At 40.8% G+C, this 24,408-nt stretch overlaps 1 protein-coding gene across 4 annotated transcripts in view; it reads left to right on the top strand.

Annotated features, from left to right (window-relative positions):
* LOC139817491 (uncharacterized) overlaps positions 1-24,408 on the top strand; it is a 221,300-nt gene that overhangs the window by 87,719 nt on the left and 109,173 nt on the right. For all 4 annotated transcript variants that reach the window (XM_071785628.1, XM_071785627.1, XM_071785629.1 and 1 more), the window contains 2 exons: positions 5,035-5,196; positions 7,319-7,502. In XM_071785628.1, the coding sequence (XP_071641729.1) occupies positions 5,035-5,196; positions 7,319-7,502 (346 nt within the window). The remainder of the gene's footprint in view (positions 1-5,034; positions 5,197-7,318; positions 7,503-24,408) is intronic.

Genomic DNA, 24,408 nt, shown 5'->3' on the forward strand with positions numbered 1-24,408 from the left:
TTCTCTTGATAAAGATTTCACGCAGTGTCATAATATTTCGTTTCAGTCGATCGAAAGTTGAGTGTGAAAAAGATATGATAAACATCTACTAGTTCTCGTAAATCGGCGTATGCAATAAATCTGGATGAAATGCTAAAGCTCGTTCTTCCGCCTTAAGTCGAGCGAAGCAGAATCGCACTACGCTGAACGTGACCAAAGGAAAGAATACGATAGCCCATTCCTTTAAAGCTCGAAACTATAGTATAGGATTACGGTTATGGTGTGCTCTCGCGGAAACCTGTTCGATATCGCGGAATAACGAGCACATGGGTTCGAAAGTGTTATTGAGGTTACATAGCTCACAGTCATTGAGAATCTAATGCGTTATTGTGGCAAACTGTGGTAGAAATTGATATTCCAAATAAAAACGATACCAAAAAATTTGATTTTTTATAAAGATGTATATGCAGCACATTTTCAAAATTACTAATAAGATTCATAATAATAAAATATAAATTAGGTTCAAAATAGTTGATCTTCTTGAAACATTCTATACTTCGAACCGTGTTCTGTTCGAGTAAATTTATCTGTTAAACACACAATGACGACTTCGTAAACATTGCGAAATTTATGCTTCAAATTCCTGGCTTGCATGCGAATTATACTGTTATCGCCGAGTTTCGGCCGAGCAGTTTCTGTCAAGTGACAGAAGATAATGAACGACCTTTGAGGGACCACATCCTCTGTTCCGTCTATTATCATGGTAATACCGGCAGCTTTCGCCCTACCGTGAGCAGCTGTGCGAAAGGGCCCTTCGGACACAGCAACGGGTGCGTTTAAACGAAAATTATTAGATACCTGCGACGGCCGACCACATACGGTAGACTGCGGAGACGACCATTACGGCAGGTCGGTCCGCGGAGTCGGATGCATCCCCCGATCTACGTGGCGGGCTGATCGGATCGGTGGAATCGAGCAGCGTCGACTTCATTAGAATTTAACGCCGTGTAAAGTGAGCGCTAAGTGGATCTCTTCGTTCGGCTGTCATCCGCTGCACCTGCAGCCACGATTTTCCGTGGGTTACCCTAATTGCAGCTGTTCGCGACACCTCACATTTTTGGCGTGTCCCCGATCTCTCTGGCTGTGTGTCACGCGTTTTTCAAGCAAACTCTGTTTCTGAATTTTTTATTTTTTTACGAAAGGTCTGAGGTCTGAGCTGTTGAAAAAATAGGACTTCAAATTTAGCGCAATAAGTATTCCGAGTTTATATCGTACATACTTGTCTTTATTTATTTTTTTTTGCAGATTTATAACTATTGTCGCCACAGATTTGTCTAATTTAGAAAACTTGAACTAGATGAAGTGCATGTTATTGAATCACAGCGAGTATAGCTAACATAATATAATTAGCCTATATACTATTGTGACGTATATGTATAATTATATCGCATTATAAATTATAAGTGATTAACATTATATCTACTGGTGATTGCATCTACTTTATTAATCATTCCGTAATATTCCAAGTTTACGAGAAACGCTAATCTATATCTAATAAACATACCGTGGGTGGACGGTGTATCATGTAATCGCTTATTATTGGTTGCATAGCCTGCTAATCGGAACCACATCGGTTATAAGATAACTTTATCACGTGCATAACATGATTTACGTGTACACGGTATCATCTACGCCCGAAGCGAATATACGTAAGTTTAACACGAAGATGGTATCACTTATATTCGCGCGTGTTTTTTACGTCACTGAAGCCTGTTTATTAGTACAAAAAATACTCCCGTTTTACATATTTATTAGTAGAGTAAAATTAATTTTTTTTTTTGGTGAATCGAAGTATATAATTTTTTATTTAATGAAAAATAACGCGATAGAAATATAACTAACACATGAAGCCACGTATAAATAATACACTGATTATAACATTGGAAAAATAATTGCTTTTCCCTGCGGATAGCTCACGAAAAAGCTCATAAAATAATATTGAGTTGAGAGTGGCTATCCAGTGGCTATCTGTAATAATATCCATTTAATAGCCGTCAGCCTCTGAATAATCGAACAGAAAGCGCAGCATCCGTGAGTGAACGCTATGGCAACAGTAGGATATCCCAGAGGATCTGGAGAGAGGAAAACTGAGAGAGCGCCACAAAAGCCCACCCGAAGACGTCTTTGTTTACTCCAGGCTATCTCCGTTCGCGTTTTCGTCTTTTCTCCGATTCCCCTCGCGCTCACTTTCGGTTCCTTCTTGCGGCGCGTCTCCGCTCCTTCACTATCCGAGTATCGCCAGTCCTTATCCCCTCGAATCGCCTTGCAGTCCTGGCAAGAGTCCTTTTATCTCGACGATATCACGCTCATCCCCCTCACTCCACCCGTTTAAACAAACTTCTCTGTAATCGAACCTGAATCGATGGATTAAAAATCCAATTGCGAATATCTCTTTTCCTCTCTTAATTCTTCCATTTTCTTTCGTCATCATCTAACATCTGTTTTATGTCTCACTCAGCGCACCGTAAAATTCCTTCAAATTCTTGCGACATCTTGCGAGAGATGCGCACCGCTAGTTGATATCCGCGACTGGGAAGAATCATCGTGTAAAACGAGCGTTTTTCCAGAATACGTTTCCACCATTGCAGCATCGACGCTCACGATGCGATATCTATAGTGGTAGAAGTAAAAGCAGCAACAGCAGCAGTAGCAATGGCAGCTGCAGCAGCAGCAGCAATAAAGCTTGCTTTATTTTTACTATCCCTCCAGCCAAGTACCGCCCCGTATTTCCTCGGGATATTGACATATCGGGGGTGCCGGGGCTTCTCCTCTTAACGCCCTTTTTACACTGGCTCGAAATTTATGTCTTCTTCCTCCTCTTTTCGTTCCGCCCTCCACTCTCTTCACCCAGCCATCCTCATCTTCTCCGCCTCTCCATCTCGTTCTCCATCGCGCTCTCCTCTATCTTCCTCGTCTTGCTGCTCGTCGACGGGGTGACGGGTTCTCCTCTCGCACGCATTTCCCGATTCTCGTCCTCTCCTCGCGTTTCTCGGACAATCAATCATGTACGCGTATCTCCGCGTTCGCAGAATCAACCGAAAATCTCTATTAGTAGCCGCACCCTCCTCGATTCTGCCGATCATTCGGCAGTAGAATGACGCAATTATTACTGGCAACGATCCATTCATCGAGCACTTTCTCAGCAAACGTTATTTGGATGTAAAGTCACGGATTAGGAATCCTGAGAAATGGATGATACCGAATTTTTTGAGCGGCAATTAATTCGAGAAGGGATAGAAATATGTAATCCCGAACGTAATATAAGAAGCCCGCGACGCTTACCTACTTACCACTTGCCTACGTAAAAATCTGATTGTTGCCTTTATTGATATTTTATTTTACAAAAAGTGTTGTCTTTAAAGCCTTCTTTCGTTTTCGCGATTATCGAAATTGATTTTAAAAGTACAAGTAGAAAATATTTCGTACTATATCACGATGCAAGATTGATCAGGCAAAACACGCAACGACATCTATTCTATCCCGAAGCGAGGTGTTAAAGACTTTTGCCAAGGTCGAATTCCGCAGAGTCAGCTAACAAGACGTTCACTAACTTTTTGCGCAATCGGGCGAGAAGTTTTCTCTTCTCTCTCTCCGTGGAACACCGCATGCAGTTCGGAGGACAGAGACCTTTATACTATATTAATAACCGTGTTTTTGCCGGTTTATCGAGTATGTTCGGAACATCGCCGCGAATGAGAGGCATGATAAAAACGCGAAAGCGCCGCGAGCGCAAGCCGGTCAGTGAACGCGGAAAAACAATGAACAACCGTTCGTCAAGGCGGTTGTATCCTTGCTTCCTTGCCCTTTGCCTTCCCTCTCCCCTCTCGCTCTCTCATTTTTCATTGCATTTCTATTTATTAGTGCCATGGGACATATGGCTGCGTAAAGGTGCGTTGTAAAAAAAAAAAGAGCGTCCAGCCGCTACGAGAGGAATGTGAGGGATGAGAGAATGAGAGAAGCGCGAAAGAGCCACGAACACGGCGGCGAAAAACGCAATATCGTGCCGGGAATGTCAAGCAGAATGAAAGCAGATCGAGTGGACGTTCAAAATCGTCCGACAAAGCTCGCGGACCGTTCACCCAGGATTGAGAGTCTTCCAGTATGTAGCTTCGATTGCTGAAAAGCACACGACTGTGCCTCGTTACGGGCATTCGGATTACGGCCGGAGGATTGCAGCTATAGCGACCGTGGTCGATTATAGGTCAACTTTATTTGACATCGATGAACATATACAGTTACGACAGTTAAACGATTCGCTGACGCGCGGTGTATTTCGCTATTCTCATATTCTGTTATTTGCATATCGGGTATGTAATCCCGTCGTACACATTTCTAGGATCAATAAAGTGCTTGTGTGCCGATTAATCCCTATGCAACAGGAGTATCGGAGACATTATTGACAGTATATTGCCCGTTATCTTCATACAATATTTACCCATGTCGATCAAGATACAAATTCGATATTGGCGCACCAAATATAATTTTGCTCCGCTAATTTAAAAATAATAAAAGAATCTTAATTTTTATGCGTAATAATATTAATGAAAATTTCGTATCACCGCTAATTAAAATTCCTGCGCACCGATTAAAATGTTGGGATCAATAATTCATAAATTTTTAATGGTATTATAAAAATCTCAAGCTACCGAAAGTTATCGGGAAAATTACATTTGCTTTAAATTTGCTTTATACTATAATTATTATTTTGCTTTAGTATAAAAATTCTATCTTTTACTTAACAAAATATTTTTACGGAGATATTATTATTTAAGAGTATAATTTCTACAAACACGTATCTCTTATAATTTTTATAAACATGTCTTACTTGCATACATATCTTTATTGCAAAATTTGATGCTATTTTTTATACATTTAATATGATCTTATATTAATCGGTATGCTGTACTCGTATATTGCATAAAATGTGCGACGTACAGACCAAAATGTCCTCACGAACAGTTTTCTTCATAAAGGGATGTATCTTTTTTTTTCCAGGTCAAGTTGACCTCTGGACACAGAGCACCACCGGCTGCGCCTGCAGCTTTAACTCATCCAGCACTGATTGCGCTTGTTGCGTACCGTCGGGCGGCTGCAGCTGCGGCGCAGCTTCGCCCGATAGATGCGCTCAATGCGGCTTGGAGCAGCATTGCGCGAATAGTAAGTATCATTAAGTTAATCTTGACATACAGCAAAATTGAGTTTCTTGAATAACGCTTGTTGTAACGTTTTACTACGAATGAAGATTTCTGCGTGTAACTACATTTGATGCAGACATTAATTAAAACTATTGCGACCAACCGGCGCATTATACACGGAGAGAATTTTTTGTGTTATATTTTAGCTTTAAATTTACTACAAACTTGGGACAACTTGGCAATCAAGGAATTTTTCAAATATACAGAAGACATTTTACAAACAACGTGATAAAAATTACCAAGCAGAAGAATTATTGAAATTTCCTAGATATATTTTAGTAAAATTAATAAAACATATTTTATATTTTAATGTAATAGATATTAATATTTTTTATTATGGCAGATATTAATCAGAATAGCTCGCATAAAATTCTTGGTGGTACATGTTGTCCCACAACTACCATGATTTCAGGGTAAATTTCAAGAGAAATTTTCCGTGTACGTTTTAGGAAAAGAGATATATCTCTCGCGCACTTTAATATGCATGCATGTAAAGCGTATAAATGTAAAATTTATTAATCTTGTGAGCGGTAAACGAAAATTCTTTCTCACTGTCGCCTTGCACCGCTTTTTCTGTCCGCCGACGATTAACTAACTGACTATTTGCTCTCTCGCGGTGTCTCGGTCCTACGAGGAAATATAATTATGTCGTATCAAAAAGACATGGCCGATCTCTTTGAGTCTGTGCCGACGTTAGAAACAAGATTCGCGCCATTAACCCACTTGCCTCGTGCTGCTTCTCGTTTGCAGCCGCTCGTGTCGTGCGAACAAGTGGAAATTAAAGCGCTTGCCGCGGCAAGTGAGTCCCTTTGGAAGCGGCCCACGGGATGGCGCGGTGCGGAGAAAACGGGGAGGCGTGATTCAAAAGAAACGGGGAAGCGAAAGAGAACGGGAACGTTTATAAGAGGATGAGCACTCAAAAGACTCGGCAAATGCGCTCAAAAGACACTAAGATATCTGAGGAAAAGAAGGCGAACGAACGTTTGCGGGCTCGCTTTGCACGATAGAATAAATCGGTATCGAAGAAATTACTTCTGCGTGCCGTCCATTCGACCTTTCTTTCTTATAACTAATCACTCTTGACGAAGTTCTTATGCTCCATCCATCTAACCTTTCTTTGCGCTAATTACTTGGGGCGATATTGCCTTCGTGTTCCATCCATCAAATTCTTCTCTCCTCGGATTTCTTTTAACATCACAGCCATCACAGGATATATATACGTGTATTACATGAGCGCGTAGGTAGATTTCGTAGAGTTAAAAGGGTTCACAAAAAAAGGGTTATCTTTTTGGCGCAAGCTTGTAGGATTATTTATATTGTAAATACAAATTTTTTAACGAATATAAAAATCGATGTTTTTGATATCTTAACAAGATTAAATATTTCTATGTAATAAAAATTGGATTTTTTTATCATAAAGAACTAAAATTATGCACAATAAAAAAATATTTTATAAGAAGTCATATATAATAAATCTAAAATTTTCAGTAAGATTTACGTTTCTTTAATGTAAATTTTGGACTTATTTTATTTAAGATAATCAAAAAACAATAATATTAATGGCCTCTTGTCAAAAGGAAATAATTTCCATGAAATATAATGCTACGGTTTAGGTTTAGAAGATAGATATTCGCATCATAATCACGGAACATTCTGCACAACATCCTACGGGAAGCAATTAAGAATCAAATTACACACTATGGCAGATTGCCTCATAATATTGCGCCAAGCTGTCGCGACTCGTCGTCGCCCAAACAACACGGCTGCACGGAGACGCGCCAATGAAACTGTACAAGCAAGAAAAATCGTTATTAGCTGCACTTCATTTTTCTTTGCGCCTCTCCGTTGCCATATCTCTCGCACGGTCAGGTTTTCGCGCAAGACCGTAAAAATTCGATATCGTAAAATAAAAACACAATTAAAATGTAATTATATTGTATACGATATTCATATTTCCTAAAATTAAGAAGTGAAGAATTATAAAGAATATATATCGGTTACGCAGTATTAATTCACGTATAACGCGCACACCACATCGCTATTCGATTGTATTTTTATACAAGCATCGTTTTGTTCCGTTTCAGTGTGCAACATAACATTGGACAGCAGGCAGCTGTTCAGCAAATCGGATCGTGGCTTCGGGCAAATAAAGTCGCCGTATCTTCAAGGGCCCTCGAGGTGTACATACAGATTCGTGCCGGATACCGGGCAGCGGGTCGAGCTGCAGATATATCGACTGGTTTCCATCGGCCGACACAACGGCACCGCGTAAGTAGCTTTTCGGTGACGCCTTTCTTTCCATCCGCTCGTATCGCTTAACGGCACCCTTTCGCGCCCCCGTGCTCCTTTATTGCCGCGACCGTAAACTTTATGGGAAAATATTCCCGGCGCCTATATATGACTTCCGCCCGACACATGCGTCTGTAAACTTACGCCACCTCACCTTGAGCCCAAGTAATTTTGAATACATAATAAAGCATATGGGCACTAAGAAAATGGCCTAGAATCTACTTGGATATTTTATGTTATTTAAGAGGCACTTTCCGATAGATTTGAAGTTCTTTTTTCTTATGATGATAAATCGCATATATACATATGTATGTTAAAAAACGAAGAATATTCTCTCAAAGACTCTCTAAAAATATTTTAAACACGTTTATCGGTCAGTAACTTGCAACTTTTTCGTTGCACAAAGTAACCACCGTTCGTGAAACCTTCGTCCCCACTTTTCTCGCTCGTGTAAGTAGTTGAAGAGCGGACAGCGTGGACCGATATGATTGAAAATCGCTCTCGTCGATGGTCGTTTCAATTTATCATACTTCCGCTCTTACGAGACGATAGCTCGGCTCTCAAGCCCCTCTCGACTATGGATTGAAGGAGGAGCTGAGAAGTCGGGAGTAATGCCGGCGGAACTACGAAGAACCGGGGAGGGTTGGGGGAGAAAAATTACTGTTTTCAGAAAGCCCTCCGGCATCCCTGACCCCCGCCACACACGAACTCGTCCACTCCGACCACGTTCATGGGCAAACTTCGTGGCGGGCGGAAAAGGCCTTCGACAAGCCCCTGGAAAAGTTCTTACAATTTTTCGACAGGGCTCTTCACTCCAACCCCCGCGCTCTCGGGCTCCAGTGTGCCACGACGACGAAGTCGGGGGAGCTTACGACGCGCCGAGCATCATATGAGCTTACTCTAGTGGCTTCTGTTCCCGTTCCGGAATACGCAAAACGCGCGCGACCATGTATATATATATATATATATATATATATATATATATATACAGAGCGGATGTGTGCTTACGATATGCACGAGTTATAGCGGCACGAACGAAAAATATACTCTCCCATACTCTCGTCATTGTTATCTTCCTTGAGAGAAACTACATTTCCGTTAAATTTTCAGCGTCAGTCCTGTCGTCGTGTCTGAAAATAACTTACGTTGAGCGATTGAACTTTGTAAATCAATTATTATTAATACTCGCGTAAATATTCACCAACGTTGGACAGGATAATTATTTGACTCGCAGAAGTAAAAATTTTATTAGTAATTATTTTTGGAAATACATAAGTATATGTTATCGATTAAAGGAAATATTCAAGATTAATTTTTGACCGTAAAAAATTGTCGGTCTTCTTTACAGAAGTCTGGGTGAGCGCGATTAAACGATTTTAAATGTTTCTAAATTACTCGGTACGCGTAAAATACAAATTTGCATAATTTTCATGTATTACGCTTCCAAATAGTAAGACTCTAAACTATAATATCTACGCTAGAAGCTAAAAGCGCTGCGTTAAACGCATATAAAAGATGCAGGAGCCCACACTTTAAGTCCACTTGTTAGCGAGGAAACGGTTGGTAAGCTAGGGGTGAAAAATATCGTTACTCTTGCCTGCGCGGTCCAGATCGTTCGCGTTTTCTTTCGTTTTCCGTACACTGCGCTCTGAGAAACTGCAACGACCGGAAGAAACAGCGCCGCCCACACGAACCGTACCGCGCAAATCCTTCTACATGGAAAAATATTGGTGCTTGATCGGCTTTATCGTAGAAAATCCTGCGAAATTTTAGTATTACTTCTGAGCGGAATCCTTGAGAAATTTTGCGGTCCATTTGCGACGCGCCTTAAGAATCGACGCGAGGAATGTCACGCGAAAGAGTAGAAAACAGTGAACTGAAAGTGTTCAAACAATCATTTGACAGATGAGCTTCAAATTTTATATCGCCATCTTTTTGTGTCATTGAACGTAAAATTGCAGCAGATTGATGTATTGACGAGTGATGTGCAGGAAAAATATATTCGCACGTGTTGAATCTATTAAAAATGTATGTTCGAGACGTGTATGTATAGGTATATTGTACATAATTAAGATAATAACACGCGTTTAAACGAGTATTTTGTCGCAAAATTTTGGTCATTAAATTGTGTGTGCGCACTCTTTCGCGAGACATTCACGTTCAACATTTACGAATGAGATTGAAATAGCCGGTTTTCATAGTTTACGTAACGCATGACGCTGAATTAATATCACACCGGACCGTAGCATAGGACGGAGTTGGTGGAAATATGACAAACGACACACGTTACATGCGCGGTCGTGTAATACGTGTGTAGTTCATGCTCGTTAAGTTATAATTAATGTAACTTTCCGAGCCCCATTATGTAGGATGCCATAACAGGTTCCTTGTCCTGTTCCGTATCACGTTCATCACATCCTTCAAAGAACAAATGGTTGATTACTGATTATGAAGAATTATTATTACAGAATGTCCCGTGTTTTAACAGCAAAACTGTGTGTCAGTGTATTCTATGGATAAAAATAAGAAAAAATGTTTTGTAAATATACGATTATAAAATTTTTGCCAATTTCACAGTTTATACAGTTTCTTTTCGGAAAAGTAAAGGAATCAGATTTATTCTTTTTTCTTAATTATCCCGAATTAATTAGACTTCTTATTAAATTGGATATCTGTTTATGGCAGTCATCGCATTTTACAGATATTTATGCTTTGCACAAGTCGCTGTGCGTTTATATTGTTCCTTCGTCCTCTCGACAAATGCTGTCTCACGTACGCAAATCGTCTATCTTACCGCTGTCCCATACAGTCGGACCTTCCGGGGTCCTTCTCGAGCACTCATAGAAGCTTGATAATAGAACGTGAATTTCGAGAAATGGAACAAAGCACGGGCCACTCGGGTATCCCGTGTTCCAAACCGAAAACCGGAAGATGTAGGTGCTCCTAATCCCGAATGCCGAGCCATGGTCACCGCGATGTACGTGCACGTTCTCGATGAGACACAATTGGGTCAGGTCCTCAGCTGGACATGCACTTCATTCCGTGAATGTCCCTCGAATGACCCGCACGGTCCGATTTCAAGTCCGATATTAAGTGACCGTTATAATGAGAAATATCCTCGAACGAAAATCGAATAAGCGGCATCGAATAAGATCTCTTCTTCGCAAAGTTGCGCATTGTAACATTTGCATTCCGCTCTACGATATTGTAGCTTGTAAGCGAAGCTATTATTTTAACATACTTTTAAGTAGATATAAGTAACGGATATATCGGCAATGTTATTATGTTTTCCTCTTTTAAATCAAAACATTACAATAATAGATCAACTAAAACCACGAAGCTGCAGGGAGCCTAGCGAATTTAAAAGCCCGTAGGCATAATTCTCTCCAGTTCTCGAGAATTGATTTGCGCGAAAATAACGCGCAGTATACGCTAAAATCCGCAGAGATATCGCTTTTGGACGCACTCAAATTAACCGTGCGGAATTAATTTACGGGCTTTATTGAACAAATATCATACTTTCCCACTCGTAAACTTCCGACTGTGCGTTCTCGAAAATTAGTTCGCATAATACAATTGACATGCAGACAATACATTCGCGTGTGTGGTGCGAGATCGCGCAAATTAAACATGGGATACGCCATCAATGTTCCAGAGATCATTCCCTCGCTGAATGCTTGTGCCATCTTTATAATTCTCTCATTTCAATAATATAAATGTATCTCTATATAACTATCTACTCATCCATAAAGTTAATTAATTCACAATAATGAATGGGGAATGTCCGTAAAGGAAATAATACTCTGTTCGAGAGAAACTGAATGAATCGAATATTCATTTGTGAAATTGAATGATTGAATGATCAAATAGAGGAGGATGGAGGGAGGATTAATTTAGATAGACGCGGATATATTTATTCAATCCACGGGAAGCCATAGAGACGGCCCATAAAGTAATAAGCCAACTAATGAAAGTCCGATGTATGAAGAATTCGCCGTTTCGTCGAAAATCGTGTTCCCGCCAATCTGATGGACGATGAAAAATATGTGAAGTTAATTAAAAAATATCTCATGAATAACGCACGAATTATCCTGCATAAAGTAACTCGTTATACGCGCTCATCCCTGCTTTCTCTCTTTCTCTCTCCCTCTCACTCTCGTGAGGGACGTTAACCTGCAGAATGCTGAAAAATTGCCTTCGCTGTAGCGACGGCGTACACACCGCCCGTAATTAATTCATCGCGATATCGCGCGAGAGGAGAACTCTCGCATTACCCATGAGGTATCCCGCGAATATTCCAGCTGGCTTGTTGACGGATGTGCATGCGACGCGCAGCCCAGGGAGAGAGAGAGAGCGTGGGTTTTCGTTCGTCAGGCTGGAAAGTGCCGAGAAAAGCGCTTCTCCACACCCTCTCTCCTCACCATACAACCCACTCTTCCGCCCTCTCATCCTTATACTTCACTCTTCCGTCTTGTCGGCTCGCGTACATGCGGTCCGGAAAGGGTGTGAGCGACAAAATTACGTCGCTCAGCGGAATACTATTAAGTGAGGATAGCGGAATAGAATGAGTCCCGCGGGTGATGGATGACCTTAATTTCGCTATGATTACCGGCGGCTCGGGAATTTGTATGAAAATCGCTCGGGGCCGCTTCTTTCATATGATCCCCTTCTTCGCGCCTTCGATCACTCTCCCCCGACTTCTTCTTCTCGCCGCTCCGCCTTCCCGCATCTCTCGTTCTTTCTTTTTTTCTACCGCAACTGCCGCCACCGCTTTCAGATTAATACCCGCGACGCTCTAATTTCGTGTCCCGCGGTAGACGTCTCCCCATAGAATCATACACGCCTTTCAGAAATGAGAAATTACATCGATATTTAATGATGTAGATTAACAGTTCGGTTAGCAGCTTGTTAAAGTGTGACAGCGATCGAAGGATTAAAGGAAAAGAAAAGAAAGAAAGAAAGGTAGAAGAATACTTTCCGACAGGAAAATACTAGGAAAGGAAGATGAGATAAGCTTGTAAAGTCTGTTATCCGTATATAAAACTGACACTTTAATCAACACAGTTAATGATGATTAGTACATTTTTTAATTACTCTTAGGTGCTTAAAATGTAAAGAAACAAAAAAGAATTTTTATTTGGAAAGTTGCCAATATATCTTTTGTAATTTTATATCACACAAAATACATAGAGAGATACTTATAAACTATGAACACTTGGAAAATGCAAGACGTGCTTTAACTGCGGCTTATTATCGTTATTATATTTGTATTATATATCCGACATTACGAAGACTATAAGCGCGAGAACGTTCGAGCGGCGAGATTAAGATAACTCCACGGTGCAAAACGCGATCCTTCGCCATTACCTTGTGTATTATATATAGTTTAAGTTTTTAGTATAGTTACATAATGCGCCATGAAGATAAATTTTCTTTCCGACTTTCGGAAAACAATGTTGAAGCGTTTTAATTTTCTCGCAAAACTTTCACGCGGAAAACATTGCAAAACTTTCATTTGTTAAAATGTGCATTTTCTCTCTCTCTCTCTCTCTCTCTCTCTCTCTCTCTCTCTCTTACCCCTACGCTGCACGCATTTATTTAAAGCGAATATGGACGTGCGTGAGTTTACAGAATGATTTACACATATTAAAAGTACAGTTTAAAAAATTACTTGCAATTTATTTAGGATGCTATATGTATATGAAAGAAACATTGCGACATATATTAATTGTTAAAAAATATACTTTGTTTTATCCACCGTTGGAAAAATTTTCAATAAATCCGCTTTTAATAATGAAAAAAGCTTTCAACCGAATGTAAGTATAGAATAGCAGTATCGATTTTGTCTCTCGTTTGTTTCATATATGCTTCTAAAAGGACCGTACCGCCGGCTGCCACCTCATATAACGATTATTCCCGTTCGAAGAGTTCATCTCCTTTCGCGGAAGCTGTAGCTCGACGAGTAGGGATATTATACTCGAGGGCTAAGGTTTAAGTAGTTTCATAAATTACGCTACTTTTACGGTAGGATCACCTAATCCGCGCCACAGGAGCGGTTTCGGCGAAAAGCGAACTTCTCCATTCAGCCTTAGAATTTATATCTCTTGACGTCTCAAACGCAAAGTGACATCGCGCGTTAGACGAAGTAAGTTTCACGTCGTAAAAAAGTATTAGAGTGATTTATCTAAACTAAGGCCGTTTTAGGGAAGTACGTTTTGTCGCGAAATTACAAGAGGGATAAACGAACGAGAAATGTCTCGCGTACTTTCCTTACAGTTATATAGATATCATATACATACAAACATATAAGGAATTACACTTAAATTTCTATAATTAAATTATAATAATTTAAATTATGGATGAAGATAATTCCTATTTGCTTGAAACTGGTAAACAAATCGTTTCAGTTGTTGTCTCGTGCGAAGTAATTTTCTGTTTAATTAAATTGTACGTAGGTTTGTCACGATTTTCTCTGCTCGCGTGAGAAGACGCCGCGTACACACATATAAGATTGTCATAATTCACGCATCGTATCAGGACGCCAAGACGATAACGTGATTACATATGTACATCACGTTTGCGACTGGAATATCAGACGGTACAATTCCTCGCCCGAAATTCGACGTTTTGCTCTCGAGGTGCGCTTCTAACGTCGCTTGCTTACCGCGCGAGCTGCAATAATGTATGCCGAGCACACTTCGTGAATTGTTTGCCCGCGCTATGTACACTTATCAAATTAGACACTCGCTCCGCTGATAAATCCAACATGAACGTTTGGTTGCCGCGCGACGTTCGTTACGCGTGGCATATAAGTGATACACGCATGGTAAACGCGACATCACAACGCCGAGCTTGCGCGTTTAACGTGCACCTCAAACGCGCCGTCTCCGCTCATGATAAGAACATTCCGAAATTTAATTTCTCCTGAGGTGGAAGGTAAATGAACCCAGTATGTAACATTCGTGGCGCTTTAAAATTGGTTTAATTAATAATTGTTATTTACAACTGTAGTGTATATCATAATCTAATATTGCGAGTGGACCATTAATTCACAAACTAACTCCACCGAGAATAATACAAAAGAAGAATTTATTAAATTGTACGTTATAACCTTAATTTAAATATATTTGAAAAAATTGCACTCGTATAAAATTTATACGTTTAATCAATATTTGATACATTTTTTGCGTTTTTTCGGATTAGTTTTTATTTTGCGACGTTGTTCGCAACTCGACCATATTGAGAGAAAAAAAAACAGCTAAAAATCACCAATTTTGCTGTTGAGCGAACAATGGACGATGCCCTTAAGCTTCGTTCCTGCATAGGGGACTATACGAACAGTTTTTATCAGGCGCCGGCCAATTGATCTGTGCGCCTCTGGAAATAATGCGGCCGTACAGTTATCGCCAACGTGATTTTACGATCGACTGGCGCGGACGAGACAATGACCTCCCGGTTATTTATTAGCTCGAATCTCTGCGCATTATGCGCGATCGAATCTGTCTGGATCGCGGCGTGCGTGATTGGTCCATGGGTTTACGCACGGGTTTAGGCGGTCTTTCAATACAAAATTCCGCTGAAATAAATCATTAGCATGCGCGAGCCCGCAGCCGGTTATTATGGTTAAATAATCGCGTTATTGTAACTGATGGCGCGCGCAGCGCAATCCTAAAAACCACACTATCCAATTCCGACGTATATGTACAATCGTGCGCTTCCGTCGTTCTTTCCATTCGGAAATTATTTGCTAAGAACCTGGTAAGAAAAAAAAATCATTGGAATAAAGCGGAATAAATTTGCGAAACGTCTGCACAGTTTCGTAGCGGCAATGGATATTTTCACAATGATGTCAAGAGTAATATCTGCAGAAGTCGCGAAAAGAACTATATAATCCTTATTCCGCATTAAGATCACGAAACGTCGCTTAACACGTCTGCCTTTTCCCAGCTTTCTTCTGTTCGCTCAAGGAATTTACATAAGCCGATTTTTGCGCTACGTTAAACATGTATATTTAGTACTTCTAACATTAATTAATTTTTTTAATTCTAAAAGGTAGCTAATCTCAGAAGTTCAATGGAGATTGATAAATAATGACATTCGTGTTTTCGTGATGGCGATCCGAAAACTGAAATCGTGCGACAATTAGCGAAGCTCGAAGTACCCTCCTACCACATCATTGTTCCCTTCCTCGTTTCGAATCGACTGGCCGCCACCTTTACCGCCCATTCCTTCATCCGTCTTTCCGCGTACGGACTAGCCAGAACGGAGGAGGGAAATAGGGAGGGAATAGTCTTGTTTTCAGAAAACTTCAGATCCAATTCACCAACTTTCCACATTACGACAATCCCGTTCGAACACGAGGACGCGTGGAGTAGTCTTTCATCCGTTCGAGAGTAAATGAAACTGCCGCGGAGACAGAAGCAGGATCCCGAAAGACGTTCCGCGCCGGACAGAAAGGAGAACGCGAATCATCCTCTTTCCCTCAACTTTACCGCTGATTATATACACGTTCCGGCAATTGAGTATAGAATTTGTCTCGCCGGAAATAAATTGGTTAATGGATCTTCTCCGGATCACTGTTTCGGTGCACCGCGGAAGCTGCGCGGTAGCAATTTTTTGCAACTACAGAAAAAGCAAAGATGGGAAACCTATATTCCCAACAGACAAGATCATTAAAATTGCTATAGTCTTGAATTTATTCGAAATTTTATAACACAATTCTAATTGAATTAAAAATCCACACCTGATAATAGATGGATAATAGCTTTAGTCGAATATTCTATTTATGAAAAGAAATTTAGATAATAGTATGCTTGAAAGACAAAAAGAAATCTTTTCGATAACGAAAACATTTCCAAAGAAAGTTTTTCATTAAGTAAATGCAATTTATTACTTTAGAAGCTTTAGCTATTTAAAAAGAGAGAGAACTTAATTCTTTTATCTGATCTTACGAAACAATTTCATGGCGATTGCTCGCTTGCACAATATAAAAATGAATGTTTAATCCTTCGAGTATAGAACCGCATGACTGTCCATTTGATTTCGCAACGTATATAGTGTAGAATTTTTACTAAATTATTTGCGTTTTTTTTCTCAAGTTTATAATACTATTTATTTACAAACATACCTAAGCTATATTTTATAGACAAATTAGAAAACTAGAAAGCGAGATACACTGAGAACATATATACCTACATATCCGTGGGCGATTTTCTTACGCTGAGTACTTATATCCGCCCAGTGTTTAAAGGGTTTTAATCTGATATTCGCGTAAATTGAATGCATACAGGCCTCTCAAAACGCAAATTCGCACTAGGGAACGCGTTAGAATTTCGCGATTAACAACAGCAGCGCACCAGACTCGTGCCTCATTAATGAAAAGTGAAATCATTGCTATTGAATCTGGCGTGTTGCCGAAGTTTCACGCGCGATCGCGCAAAAATACACACCCGCGAGTCGTATCAGGTCACATCGGAAGCCAGAAATGGTAAGCTCCTCGCTTATCCGTACTCGTTTGCACTACCAGCGCGATTTGTGTCCCGCAGATCGTCGCTGGATTAAAACGGGCTACCGATCGATGAGACACGTTCGCATCCATCGGCTCTCGGCCGTCGTCCGATTTTCGAGGGCTCGGCGAGGGCTCGATCTGCGTGCTCCATCCCTCTAACGGACGCACGTTGCCGCGCCCCGAAATCGTTCTGATCGTTAGAAATTTGATTTCACGCTCGCCGCATCCATAACATCCTCCCTGCACGAACGCGAACAACGCCGACGCGGTAGTAATGGTACATGGAAAATAAGCTTTTGTGCCGCACGTATTGAGTGGAAATTTGATCGTGATTATCGCTGCGTGTAATTTTAATAATCTAAAAATTAAAAGATAGAAGTTGGATCATTTTCAGATCTAAATAAATGATAATAATAAGTAAATACTTTCTCCGGGCATACTGTTTATTTTTTTATAGTTAACTTACATTATAATGTTGATAATAGATAACATAATAGAAAATAACGATAGATACTGGCAATTTTTGTCTGAAAAATTGATATATAAAACGTGATCTATCACCTTTGTCCATTCGATCGTAAAGAGATATGAGCGACACGTAAATAATTTATATACCCGCGTAAAAAAGATAGCTTCTTTTTTACGTAACATCTAGTGTGTACATGCACGTACCGTTCCCTCGTACTCTCATTTTCCGTTACTCTCGCGTCTACCTGATGTAACGGGCGTAGTCCCAACGCGAAATAACTCGCATAAATCACCGATGGTTACGTAGATACATTTCGTGCGATTCCACTGGCGGCAATGTTTTAATAAAACCCGAGGCCCAATTATTCAACTCGGCGACCTCAGTTCGCGTCCTCAAATGACCTGTGTACCGAGTACACGTACTGAAATTCTTCACCTTTAACCAAATAGCCTGTTTCGCTATTTTGTATTTTATTCAAAAGGGACCTGTTCGGCCATTTATCACTTTTATTTCGGTCGTGTGTAGTTTGCAAAGGTATTTTGGCATTTTCGATAAAAACGATTGGCAAGCATCGTGACAAATAGCTGTCATTCCTTTTCGCAGTCGACGCCGAAGCCGCGGATCACGTTACGGCTGTTTGGATAGCCGTTAAGCGTTAAAAATAGCATGTACTCAAAGTTTTCCGCCTGCTCTCCCTTCGACCTTCGCTCTCCGCCTTCTCTCCGCCACGTATCTCGTTATCCTCGCGATAATCTGAAATCACACAAGCCGCTAACGTCAACCGGAGAGAAGACAGAGAAATGGTTTCGAGAACAACGACTCGACGTTGACAAACATCGCGTGTAACCATTTTCGAGCACCGCATCCCAGCGGATGTCAAAAACATACGTGAAACTTTGATACAAGCCTGACAGCTTCCGGTCACGAAATCCAGCCGTGGGATACGCGAGGATCTGAAATCCAAAAGCGGCGTACGTTATTCCATCGTTATATGAACGGAAAGAGCAGAAGTCAGAGCGCCTGCCGGAGTAGTGTGGGAAGTAAAGTGAAAAAAGTTTTCAGCGCATCCCCGTCTCTCAGAGCCCCTTTTGCTCTTCTCGCTACCCCGGCCTCGTTATTCTTTTAAGACCCGCGTACAGCAGATCGTTTCCGAGAGAAAGAAGAGAATCCACCTTGTTGATTTATTCGACGAAAGAGTTACAAGAAAATTGTGAGGATCTTAACGTAGTCCAGTCAATTGCACTTTTTTTTCTTTATTGATTGATCAAAGTCGAATCTCTGATGGAATATTCTTTCGTTCGAAGGGTTTCGTCGGGTTGTATTTTTTCAAGCATCTAGAGATCGTCGAGACGTATAGAAGCTCGCGAGGGGATGAGAAACAAAACAGCGTTGAGTAACTCTTGATTACTGGGGAATAGAAAGGACTGCGAATATACTTATTTCTTAACGAAAACTAATTGTCGGATATATATTTGCGTAATTTACATTTTAAGAGTGGAGAGAGTGCTCGTTAAAGTCTATTGCGTAAATGCAATTGGAGTTGAAGTAAATAAGAATCTCGACTAGCCAATTATCACGGTTCAGTGAATCGAAGTTCGCGATTTAAAAGCCGAAGTGATCAACTTAACGACGCGTCGACGAACCAGTCTCTCGTGACTTCACAATTTCAACAAAATTACTGCAATGTCTGTTTCGCTAGCTGCTATTTAAACGCCGAGCGATCCTCCGCCGTTCTGGTTAATCCCTCGTTATATCACTCGTTACTGATAGCTTACCGTCCGATCTCTCGTGGAGACATACTACTTAAAATGCACTTATTCTGTGTAATATAACAAATAAATTTTCAAATATCAGCAATAATTTTGTGCAATATATTTAATTATATCTGTGCTATAATGAGTATAAACAACACAAAATCCTTTTAATTATGTGTTTTTTACAGTATAAATTATCGTTTAATTATTATATTCAGTTTCTTTTTATTTACTAAAGTCTTAATTCCAATATCGGATGATGACATTGATTATTAGAGGCAATTAAGTATAAGATTAATGAAGCGGATGGAAAAAATGAGCGCGATTTTATTACGGTTTCGCTACGGTAGTTGCAAAGGCACGAACTGTGCCCTTTATCGATTTTCCATCCTGCAGAGAGAGGTCAGCGTACCTTTAAAACTTTATCAGCTACTTATACCGTCGTTTCATCGTTTTCCCAAGAAAATCATTCAACATAGAATATAAACTATATCGACATTCCTAATAGGTAATCTTAATGTGTGCCAAAGATAGTTCAAAGCACAGTGGTTGAGAGTGTGGTTCTTGGTTGCGGATAGAGTTATCTATTAGTAATTTATTCCACTTTCAGCGAAACTAACATTTTCATTCCAACGGTGATTCTACGAAATGTCGAGGATGAATAATTCTCCATGCTTTCGAAGCAAAAGCGGGACATGCACAGAAAAATTAAAAAAAAAACGTATCTCAGTAAATACTTCGTTAGGTAAATTTGATTAAAATATCAAAAATCTAGATCATAAAATAAAGTAGTGTATAAAATAAAATGTATATCACACAGCTACACGTATACACGCTATATACATGTTGCATTAATAAGACTATAACATTATCTTGGATGACTTAATTGCAAGAATTTTAACAAAGTTGGAAAAAGAAGTTTTAATAAAAGGTTACTTACAATAAACTGTACTGTCGTGTCTAATCTATGATCTTCTAAAAAGGAAATTCTTCTAGTCTATCCCCCACAATCAGCCACTATCAGATAAGTCAAATTTGTTTTAGGGGTGACGACAGTACAAGTGCAATCTGATGGTGAAATCAACTGAAACGCGGTCCACGCAGTCAGAAATCAATTGACATTTTTGAATGCGCCGCTTGGAGAGTCGAGATTAAAGTGTTCCCTGTCGTACGAACTCAGCCGTTCGAAAACGAATTACAGCCACGCTTGCGCGTATTGCAGTAAATGGATTTATCTCTCAGTTGGCTTTGCCATTGACGCGTCGTCAGCGAACATTATTCCGGGTTAAGCCGATTTGTTTTACTTAAACCCGTAAAATGGGCGACCTTCTATCTGAGTTAAAAAGATAATTGAATTTTTCGATTTATATGTTATTATTCTATCGACACTGCCTGAACCTTTTTTCATAAATTTTGTAATGAGCCGATTTGATAGTCAACTGAATCCAAGTCTTTTAACCGTCATGATTTATTCAAATTTTATACAGAGCAGGGAGGAAGACATGATATAATACATTATAAATCAGCATCTTTCTCGAGTTTCTCGCGCACGATGGCGATAATGCGATTTCGATCACTATTGTCCGAGGCATCACGGTGTTTGCTAACGCGGTGGGCGATCCGCCAGCTTGCGCCGCATCACTCTCGATCGCACCTGGTGAGGGGACGTCCCTCACTTTTGTCCCTCGGGACTGCGTCGGTTTACATTTAAATTTATAATCCGTTCTTCGGAACGGAGGGGGCTCCGTCCGAATGCTCGCAGTAAATTGATTTGCTGTATAACTCCGTTCCCTCGCCGCCGCCGTCGCGCCGCGCCGTCGTCGGAAGGGTTCGCACTTCGACGGTGAAAAGAGGGTACAGCATGAAAAAGACATGGAAAGCTGTGCAAGCAGAATGGCGAGAAACGCCAGGGTGGAGGGCACAGCGGATGACGGGTTCGAGGAGGGAGGAAATGTAAAATACGAGATGGTCTGGGCGCGGTAAGCGATTTCCGGTTGACTGACTGACATCGGTAAGCTTGGCGCTGCCTCCGGGCAACCTTCTCACCGTCTAGTCGGTTTTCCTTCGCGTTCTCTCTGGACTATCCGCAAGCGGACGTATATAGGGGGGGCGTGTGTATTTGTTATGTGCAGACAACGTGTACGTACATACACAAGGGCCAGGATTCTCGCTACTCCGTTTTCCACTCGGAGGCTCGACCGCGATTAAGGTACTCCGCGACAAGACGCGCCAAATTGCATGGTATTTCGAGGAGGCGGTCCTGAGGACCCGCCATCCACATTGCCTGACAGCGATTTCGACAAGAACGCGTTCTTCCGAAGAAGTGACGTATGCTTGCCGAGATTTTTTTTTATACGTTATATCAACGGTCTGAACCAATGACGTTATCGACGTTCAAGGATTTTATCGTGTTTTACCAGGCATAACTCCTGTCGCTCCAGTTATAACGTAAAATTTATTATGCCTTAAACAATTGTAGGTTTCTGTTCATTTATACTGTTTGATATTTAATACTTTAGTTATTATATTTACAAATTATTAATATAAATGTTTATATTATTAAATATAAATATGAATATTTGACATACGATTTAGTTCTCGTTATGCGTAAATTGCGGAAAGAGTACAGAATGAAAGCCTTCGACTGAGAATATTACAATAACAATTGCAATTATTCACTATAAATTGCGATATTAATTTATTAATACTCAAATAAAATTCTCTGATCGAGTATACGCCTATAGTATCGAGTATACTTACAGAACGTCGACATTCTGTACGTCACTAGTGCAGCTGCAATCGTGACTTCGAAGTTTCCGCGTAGGTCTCGGTCTGTCTGTTTCGCATTATACTGCCAAGAAGCACGGTCCACGAGTTTCCGTTTTATACCCCGGTGAGCCAGCGCGATTATAAGGGACTCGGGAAGACAGGGCCGTCCTAAATTGCACTCGAGTGTTTCGTAACTCCTCTCGACGTTGTGACGATATTCCCTCCAGATGTAGTCCACAAAACCCTGTGCGAGTTCCGAGAGAAATCTCCTCGTCGTTTCCTGGTATAACCCAACGAGACACCACTTCCATACATACGTACGTAAGATAATTCTTATTAAAGAGAAGAAAGATGAGGACTGAGAATTTTCGTATCGCGTGTGCTCTCATGCTCGCGATATATATCGAAGAAACGTGCACGCGATGAAACTTGCGATGCTATCATCGCTTGACTACCGTGAAAAGAAAAATAAAGTACGTGTAACGGAACTGTGGAAGGAGATCGTACAGTACAAAAGCTAATTACTTGATTATTAAATTATCTACCACTTTTTTAAATTAATTCTTAAATAAAACATGGTCTTAATAGATAATCATAATTTTTAGTCTCAAGTTTAGTTTTGTCGATTGTGTGTAGGAGATCTATTCTTTTATCTTGAAAAAAAAAAAGAAAAGAAACATTTCGGCACAAAGAAATTTAGTTCCCTTTCATATCCCGTAGAACAGTGGCAGTCGATTGACATACCGAAAAACCAGAACGGTCGGATAGCGGCCCTCGAGAAATCGCTTCGATCTTTTGGTCACGGACTCAGTTCGTCGTACGCAGGGAGGGATGAACGAATTGGACAAGAGGGGGGCGAAAAAAAGAGAACGAGGAAGGTTGCTCCACTGCATGAGAGAAAATCGCGCGAAATAAAAGCATCCAATTTCCTGCGAATCGTCCGTCGGATTTCTCGGCGGACTTCCTCCTTGCTCTTCCTCTCGTCGCGGCGGCGTCCGACCGGCGTGGCGCGAAAAGAAAGAGCACGAAGAGCCCGGTTCATGCTTTTCACTGCCGGACACGAGATGCCAAATGCAGTCGGTGAAACGTGAAATGCCGAGGATCGCGAGTCGAGGGGATAGGGTGACTCGCTGTTGCTGTGAACGGCGCGAGGAGCGCGGCGCGGGCATTGCCATAGCGGAGCGCTTCTTGTACCTCCTTTCGTCTTTATTCTGACGCAACTTGGCATTTCAATTATTTATATCGCGCTATCAACGGCACAATGAAATCTCCGCGACACGTCTTCCTCTTTTCTGCCTTTGTTCTCCGGCTTCTTACGAAGGTTCCCCTTATTTGTTTCTACCCTCGTTGAATACTCGTGTAGAGCTCAAGCTCTGCCATATACAACGATTTTAGAAATAAAATGGACACGGAGATGAGCTCAATATTCAAATATACTATTGATAATTCTTTGAAAAATTATAAATATTCGCTACGTCTCGAGTCTAAAGAATTGTTAACGAATCATTGAGAATTCCAACGGCAATGAAGGTAGTCGCTACGAGTAATCGTGTTTATTTCGTTCTCGAGTCTTTCCCCAATACCAAGACAGCTTACTCGTACACTATACTGGCAAAGCATTGTACATCTCAAATAATAAAGACAACAGCTGCGGACTTGAATGCAAGAGCCGCAAACTCCCCGCTGGATTGCTGATGCGGCGTGACGTTCGCTTATTTGCATCGCATAATTGACAATACCGCTGTTCGTCAGATATTCTCCGCTCCTTTGGTTTTCCCCGTGTCGGTTCCCGTTCCACCTCCGACCCTTTTGCGCGGCGGCTGTAACGATCCCTGATATCCTTTATTCTCTGACGATATACTTCGCGCTCGCCTGTCTCTCCATGTTGCACGTCTAACGAGTGAGAGAGAGCAAGCTTCTTATCGAATCGCATAGCGGATACGTATCTCTGGTGCGATTTCAAGTTTTTGAGCGAGCGTGGAAAAAGAGCTGAAGTAGACTCGCGTAAGCCGCATCAAAAATGAATACCTTTCTTCCTGGAACCGGAAAAGACGGGCCGAAAGTAACGAGCCCATCTTCCCAAGCCACGTGGGCGCTTCAATTATTTATGACGTCTTGTTGATACCATCCTACACCAGTCAGTCACGCTTCTCATTGTTCTCTCCACTACTCTCCACCCTACTTATCGACTTATCCTCTTCTTCTTTCTCATTTTTGAAACATTAAGCCTGGATGTTTTTCCAACTTTTGCATCGAATAGATGTACATTTCGCATAAAGTACCCGAAAGTTTGTAATCCTACATGTGAAATAATTATATATGTACAGTCAAGTTAAATTAACATCATTAACGTTTCGTATTTTGCAATATCTTAAAAATAGGAAT

This window comes from Temnothorax longispinosus, chromosome 8, assembly GCF_030848805.1.
Source record: "Temnothorax longispinosus isolate EJ_2023e chromosome 8, Tlon_JGU_v1, whole genome shotgun sequence".
Classification (NCBI taxonomy): Eukaryota; Metazoa; Arthropoda; class Insecta; order Hymenoptera; family Formicidae; genus Temnothorax; species Temnothorax longispinosus.